Source organism: Leptonychotes weddellii, chromosome 10 (assembly GCF_054177405.1).
Source record: "Leptonychotes weddellii isolate Sample4059 chromosome 10, ASM5417740v2, whole genome shotgun sequence".
Classification (NCBI taxonomy): Eukaryota; Metazoa; Chordata; class Mammalia; order Carnivora; family Phocidae; genus Leptonychotes; species Leptonychotes weddellii.
Genome location: NC_138378.1, coordinates 76894888 through 76902676, shown reverse-complemented (window position 1 = coordinate 76902676; position 7789 = coordinate 76894888). Strand labels below are relative to the sequence as shown.

The 7789-nt window shown below is 53.9% G+C and overlaps 1 protein-coding gene across 22 annotated transcripts in view; it reads right to left on the bottom strand.

Moving 5' to 3' along the window:
• The window catches only part of DYSF (dysferlin), a 204938-nt gene that overhangs the window by 19828 nt on the left and 177321 nt on the right, over positions 1-7789 (bottom strand). For all 22 annotated transcript variants that reach the window (XM_081833664.1, XM_006727994.3, XM_081833669.1 and 19 more), the window contains 4 exons: positions 6278-6369; positions 3600-3770; positions 2802-2944; positions 910-1049 (listed from right to left, as the gene is read on the bottom strand). In XM_081833664.1, coding sequence (XP_081689790.1) covers positions 910-1049; positions 2802-2944; positions 3600-3770; positions 6278-6369 — 546 coding nt within the window. The remainder of the gene's footprint in view (positions 1-909; positions 1050-2801; positions 2945-3599; positions 3771-6277; positions 6370-7789) is intronic.

The following is a 7789-nucleotide window of genomic DNA, read 5'->3' as shown; positions in this document are numbered from 1 at the left end:
TTCCAACTGAGGGAATGGCATGTACAAGATTTTGGAGGGTCGGAGAACACGGTTTATTCAGAGGAGCTTCAGAGGATTTCCACGAGGAAGCACTCCACCTGCTACCCCTCAGCTCCCTCCCTCTCCGTAAGCTCCATACTATTTCTGTCCCCATCTCACAGAGAAAGCAGGGACTGAAGTCACTTCTCCAGGGCACATAGCTGGAGACTGAAAGCTCACAGCAACACCTGCTGTGCCACTTTGGGGTGCTGGCAGCCACCCACCAAGGGCAAGAGAGCTCAGTCCAAACAGCAGAGACCATGTCTCCTGCATGTCTATAAAGGCACCTTCATTGCTGCCTCAGCCCTTCTCTGCCTGTCGCCTTTTCTCTCCTCCTCCTCCAAAACCCAGTCCTGAGCTCACCTCCTCCAGGAAGCCTCCCGGTCTCAGTCCTGGGCCAGCTGTCCCTCTGCTCACCCTCCCTCTGCATGGGGGATGCCCTTGGCCCTCCTGATGACCACTCTCAGTGATAGCTCTGCCATTCTGTCATAGGGTGCCAGTTGCCCTGTCTGGATTCCCCACAGCAGCCCAGCCCCACGCCAGCCACCTGGATGTCACTGGCTGGTAGTAGGGGAGCACATCCTGAGGCCAAGCTGAAACAGTGAGGCTTCTGAATGACTCATGGGAAGCCAGAGGTCTATCCATGGCTCAGGCTCATTCCCCAGGTCCCGAGGGCTGCAGGAAGCCAGGGGAGGCCAGGCCCAAGGGGTTCTCTTGTAGGCCAACAGTGGTCACCACTCAGACTGTGGGAAAACATGTCAAGGAGGGATTGGCTAAATCCTGAGCTCCCCACAGATGCCTCTGGGATATCCATGCCATCCTTGGGGGGCGGGGCTGGCTGGGGATCAGGGCTCAGGGGCCCTGTCCTACCTGCTCAATGTCTGGCTGCAGGGGGCTGTAGAGGGGCCGGGACTCCACATGCTCGGGGACCAGGCCCAGCTGCCGGAGGACATGCAAGGCCAGGCGCTCTTCCACGGGGCCCAGGTGTGGGTTCAAGACACTGGCAGCTTCTGCTCCAGAGAAAAGACAAAAAAGTTGCCGGGGTTGAGTGAGCAAGGGATAGTGGGGCTGCCTGGAGGCCTCGGGAAGCCCCTCACCCCCACACCCTCACCCCCAGCCAAGACACACTTCTGACCCTCAGGTCTCACTCTGCAAGGGAAGCCTCACCATCCACTGGCTCCAGCTTTAAAATCCAGATTCCTCATTGCCATCATTGCTACCAAGCCTCTTCTATAAAGCTCTTTTTTTCCACCAAAAGCTCACCCCTTCCAGGAAGCCCTCCCTGACTGCTCCAAACTCTGAGCCTCAGCAACCTCTATTTCCAGATCAGGCATCTAAATGCTTTCAGTACTACTGTTCTCCTGTTCACACAATCTGCTCTACTAGGAGCAATAGCTAAAATAATAGCAATCACAGCAAACACTTATAAAGCAGAAACCAGGCACTGGTCTTCATAAATCTTAACAGGTTCTAGCCTCATAATAACCCTGGAAGGTAAGTGCTGTTATCATGCCTGTTTCACAGATGACAGAAGTGAAGCACAGAGCAGTGACACCGTTGGTCAGCAGGGCAGCTGAGATGACACCCTCATTTAGGAAAGGCACGGGACTGGCCGTGAGCACCCTTCCCTTCCACCTTGTGTTTTCCAGGGACAGCTCCTACGTGCTAGGGAGTAGGTCAAGGATTGGTGCTGTGGACGGGATGAGGACACAAGGGTGGTTCTGATCCAGACAAGCCTGGCCAACCAGCCGGCCACAGGAACCTGGAGCCTCCACTAAAAAAACTTTGACTGGGGGGGAGGAGAGTCCACGTGTGTCCAAACACACAAGGACACACACAGGTATGTGCACTCAGGTGTATCCGTGTTCAAGAGCACAGATTTTCGTGCACACACACATGCACACACACACACACACAAGTTCATCTAACAAACCTGCTCTGCCCACTCTAATGGGTGCCACAAAGGAAGCAGCAGAGCATTGCAGCAGGACCCCCGGGACAGGGGTCTGGTTCTGCTCCTAACTGGCTGCGTGACTTTGGGCAGGTCGTTAGCTACTCTTGGCCTCCATGGCCTCATCTGCAAAACTAGGCCGATGTGGGACCTCACCATCAATAGCTTCTGGCTTTCCTTTCTCATGAATGTATGACCGTGAGCCCTGGTCCCCGTGCTACAGGGGCTCACAGACCAGCTGAAGGAGGAGGAGGAGGGGTTGGGGATGGGGAATCAGAGCCACCCTTCCCTTGTATAACCTCAGCACCAGCTCTGACATCAAACAGCTCTGAAACGACCAGGAAGTGAGACCCGCCCCCCGGGCCTATAAACAACTCCAGGGAGTCTGAGCAGCTCCTGGGGGGCAATGTAGGCCTGTGGACATCTCAGACACACAGGGGGGCATGCGGCAGAACTCTCAGGTGGGAGCACTGGGCAGATCCAGGGGCAAGGGTGGAGGCCGCAGGGCTTCCTGCCTGCCCTGTGGATGCTTTAGGTACAGGAGCTGGGAGTCAGGAGTGTGGGGAGGTGGGGCCGAGGGGGGGATGGCGGCTCAGAAGATACCCAGAAGGCCAAGCTGGCAAGTTAGTGCAATTCAAGTAGAGAATGGTCTCAGAGGTCATCTGGACCCCAAATTCCAATTAAAGTCTGAGCACCCAAAGCCAGAAGCAAACTGATCCTAACTGTGACCCAGACCCTGGCTTCACGCTCACCCCTGGCCCCTGAGGTGATGGAGAGCCCGCCATGGTTCTGGGGTCACGTGGCAGCTCACCTATTTCTTCAATGGTATATTCTTTATCCTGAAAGAGCACACGGCCTGTGAGGTACACGGGAGCCTTGAGTCTGCGTTGCTGGCAGAAGAGGTGGAGAAGCTGGGAGGGACGGAGCTGGTCTCTCCACTGGTTGGGTCCAGAGCTGAGGCCCAAACACAAGGCAAAGAAGAGACCCTTCAGGGTGCTGCCGAGGGGTGCGCGGGAGCCTGTGCACCCACCTGCACAGCCCCCCACCCTTCACTTTTACAGTGGGGACCCTCACCCGCCGTGACGGGGTGGGGGGCCACCTGACACACAGGGAAACTGAGGCCCAGAGACAACAGGACGTGTTTAAATGCATACTGAGATGGAACCTAGATATTTTCAATTTCCAGATTGAGAGAATCAGACCCAAATGAGACCCAAATTGGCAAGAACGGAGCAGGGGCTGTCCACACATGAGTTCACCTGACCCAGATCCCCAGACGCTCCACTGGGGCCCATGTGACCCATGGTCTGTCTCCCTTCTCCTTTCTCTCCTTCCTCATTCTTCCCTCTACAGGGGCTCGGTAGTATCTTAAGGAGAGCTGGGTTACAACCACATGATGACAAGCCAGTTTCTTAGAGTCAGACAAACAGGTTCAAATCTGAATCCCACCACTTACAAACCATAACATTTCTGGGCCTCAGGCTCCGTATAAGTACAGTGGGGACAAGATTGAGCGAGAGAGCACCTATCCAGTGCTAAGCCCGGGGCTGGCACACAGTAAGTGCTCAGGATTTGGGGGGCAGAAGAGCAACCAGCCCCTTGCACCTACACACAGTAGGTCTGTGGGAGTCCACAGCGAGCCCCAAACTTGGACAGCAGCCTATTCTCCAGGTCGATGACTGTCTCCCCGATCTTTTCATCTTTGGAGAGGAGGTCATAGTCGTAGAGTGTGATCTTCAGGTCCTTCTCCAGAGGCAGAGTACAGGTCAGCTCGAACATCCTGCAGGGGGCCCAGGGCAGACGTCAGGGTGCTGCAGACTCCCTGATGTTGTTGGACACAGTGGGTGCTCAAGGGAGGGACAGCAGGACAAGAGCAGGGGCCTGAAAGCCTTCCCTGGCCCCCTCCTCCCCTTCCAAGAGTGGCCCTGGAGTCCACTTCCTCGGGCCTCTGTACATCTTAAAGTATTAATCCCAGCACTCTACTGGTACTGGACTTTTCTCTGTGTGTGTGTGTATGTGTGTGCACATACACACGTGTATGTCACATGTCCCCAAATAATCTGCGCTGAGCAGAGAGTAGCTACCTGCCTGTTGAACCACAGAATGAACAGATGAACTGGAACAGAAAGTCACAACTGAAGCTTCTACCAGGACATCAGGAGGCAAGAGATGTGAAGGTGCCAGAGCACTGGAATTGACCAAGGGGGTGACCTGGGACCCACTTTGGGGACACTTAGGGCTTTACACCTACTTGCAGAGTGGGAAAGAGGATTTGGGAAGAGATTTCTTTGGAGGGAGCTCCTGCTGTGCTCTGAGACCCCCCATCCCCCCTCTGAGGTCAAGTGTGGAGGGATAGCCCCCTTTCCCCTGAAAGAGTTTCCTGCAGGTGGGAGGCACAAGCCTGGCACCTGACTCGTACTCAAGGAAAAGAAAGCAGCTGGCCGCAGAGAGGCGGAGAGAGAGACGACACCGCTCCCATCCTGGCTGGGCCACCGTGAGGCCGAACGGGAGCCACTTGGAATCCGACCCCATGGGACCTGGGGCTCCAGCCGTGAGACTGTGGAGAGGCCCATCTGAAAAGGGCCATCAGTAAAGGGCCGCGGCATCCACCACTTCCCTGGAGCTTCAGTGGGTGGGCTCAAAGGGGCTTTCTGGAAAGCACTCACAAGACAATAAATCAGCTTTCAACATTTGCCACCCAGAGAGTGCCCAGAAAACACAGAGGCAGTGAGCACATGGGGCTCTCCTCTCCTAGTCCCCTAGTCCTGGCCATGCACGACCCAGAACCTTCATGGCTAGTCGAGGGTTGGTGGGAGACATTAGACAGGAAAGGGAGAGAGGCAAAGCTCCCTCCTTCCCTGCACACACGTCCACACGCCGCGCACAGCTACACCCAAAGTGGACGCAGCTGGGAAAGGGGGTGACTATCCTAGATGGAGCCTGTCAGGTTCATGAGTACACATGAACGGGCATTCTGGTTAGCACCTTGAGACTGGGTTTAGGATAAAGCAGACCGTCTAAAAGTAAGCAGAAAAGTCACCTGCCTGCCACAGTTTCCACTCAAGAAATGAGGGAGGTAACCCCCACGGAAGAAATGTCTACAGGATATAGGCAGACAAAAACAAAACAAAAACAAACTTGTGTTCTCATTACATTCCCTGAGCTGGGCTTGTTCAGCACACGAGTTCTACAAAGAAAGAGTTTCTGACCTCACTCCCCGCACCTTGCCCTCGGGCCCGACACACACACCCACTCCAAACAGGCCCAATCTACTGCCGGGTCACCATGAGCCTGGGGCCTCAGGCCGGCCACCGGCCACCGGAACTCACCAAAGGGAGCCCCTCCCCACCTACTTCCCTCCCATTCCAGCTTGCCGGGGGCTCATCACTGGCAGAATGGCAGGCAACTCTCCAGGCTGACCGGCTCCCTGCCGCAGGCCTGAGTGCCCACAACCAACTCTACAGACACTGGTTTAAGAATTCAAGGGGCCACCTGACAGTATCAAAACAACACACCTTCTCCCACCGGTGCTAGAGAAAGAGCCACCAACTTCCCTCTGTGATTCTCCTTTCTCCAGCCTAAATAAGCTCACATCCAGACAGCAAGCAATTCAGGATGCCTGGGGGCTATGCCCATGCAAGGGGCCTGGATTCTTCCTCCCCTTGTTCTTAGATTTCAAGAAGCATTTTACTCTCTTCCTCTGTCTACCTGCGAAAGATGAACACGCAACAATGACAGACGACAATGACTAAACGCAACATGGTATCCTGGATGAGATTCTGGAACAGTAAAAAGACATCAGTGGGAAAAGTAGCCAAATCCTAATAAAGTCTAGAGTGTAAGAAATAGTAACGCACCACTATTGATGTTTTAGCTTTGACAAAATGAACCATGGGTAGGTAAGAGGGAAATGGAGTGTGAAGGATATACAAAAATTGCGCTTTCTTTGCAGCTGTTCTGTAAATCTAAAACTATTCTAAAGTAAAAGTTAATCTTAAAAAAAAAAAAAGAAGAATTAGCAAATGCAGGCTCTGAGTTTCCATTTAGATTTCCACTCTTTGAGGTAACTGTTTATGAGATTAAGTAGGAGCTTCGGCCAGGACTCCAGCCGTCAGCACATGATGAAGAGCGAGCCGAGGTTACACCCCTACAGACGTGCAAGATTAGGGACTACAGCTTTGCCTCAGGAACTGGGCACTTCCCAGTGGCAGCCACATCTCCCTGCCCAGGGCTGGGGGTTATCCAGATTGGTACCTCCCCGCCAGACCCAAGCTGTCACCAACTTACTTTCCAAACACAGGCTCCAGGGTACAGGGAATGTAGTTATCCTGGTCACTCACGGATTTCTTCCCTATGGAGATCTTGATGTAAGGATCACACTGAGGGAAGAGACAGGAAGACTTAAATGAATTCACTTTCCCAACACATCTCCGAGGCTTCTTCGGTCCTCTGCCTCCCCATGAGGCTAGGAGGCCAGCCATCAAGAAGCTGCCATCCTGCCCTGGTGCCAGGCCAAGGGCCCCATCTTGCACACCACCACACCAGTTGGCCCTGACATGGACTTCTGGTCATGATCCAGCAGTGGAAATGGGGAACCTGAGTCCTCCATACTCCCAAAGCACTGCCCCATTGGGGGAAGGTGGGTGAGGGCAAGGCTCATATCCTCAGAAACACTACAGCCTGTATTATGTATGTGACTGAGCCAGCTAGGGTCCTCTCTGTGACCTCTGCTTCAACAGATCAAAGGGAGAGAGATGGCCAGACTTCATCAGCCTAATCCAGCCCAGGCTGGCCTTCCCCAGATGCCTCCAGGAGCAGCTGGGATCAGAGAGTGCTCAGGGTCAGTCACGGCATAAAGAAATCCTGAAGTGCTTTAAAAAAAAAAAAAGAAATCCTGAAGTGCATGAACAGACCATTGGCCACACCACATCTTGGAGGCCATCATGGTGCCTGGGCTGGGGATGGCTCTTTTCTGCCCTTTGACTTCCCAGCAGGGCAAGGTCAGCTATGACTTCTCATGCTGAAAAGCAGGCTCCAGGGATAGGACAGTAGACCTTCACCCACAGCCTCAAGGACACATGCTAGGCCTGTACCCATCTCAGGGGATGAGAGGACCCAGCCCCGTACCTCTGAACTCCAGTCAACCCCGCCTGTCCCTCTTCTTTCCTCTTTCTCTCTTTCCAAGTTTTCTCTGCCCCTCCCCAGCCATCTCCCCAGAGCTCCAGACTCCGGCCCTCCAGCAAGTTCTCTCTTTGCCTCAGAGCCAGGACCAGAGTGAGGCGATGAGGTAGTTGCCTCAGGCACAAAATTTGAGGGAGTGCCCCCAAAACTCAGTAATGAAGATAAATTTTAGGGGCACCTGGGTGGCTCAGTTGGTTAAGCGACTGCCTTCGGCTCAGGTCATGATCCTGGAGTCCCGGGATCGAGTCCCGCATCGGGCTCCCTGCTCGGCAGGGAGTCTGCTTCTCCCTCTGACCCTCCCCCCTCTCATGTGCTTGCTCTCTCTCATTCTCTCTCTCTCAAATAAAATAAATAAAATCTTTAAAAAAAAAAGATAAATTCTAATGTAATATTTAAAAAACTAAAGTCAATGCCAACAGGCCCTGATGAACAAAATGCTAAATTTTAAACAAGGACAGGATCAGAATTACTGCTTTTCCCTCCTGCCTCGGGCTCCAGCACGGCTAGGTATAGCACCATTACCGAGCCCCTTCTCTCCTGCCCGCACCCCCACCACCTGAAGCCCAACGACGTCCAACCCTGGCCCACACCTTCCATGTCGCTTCGTCTTGTGTCTCA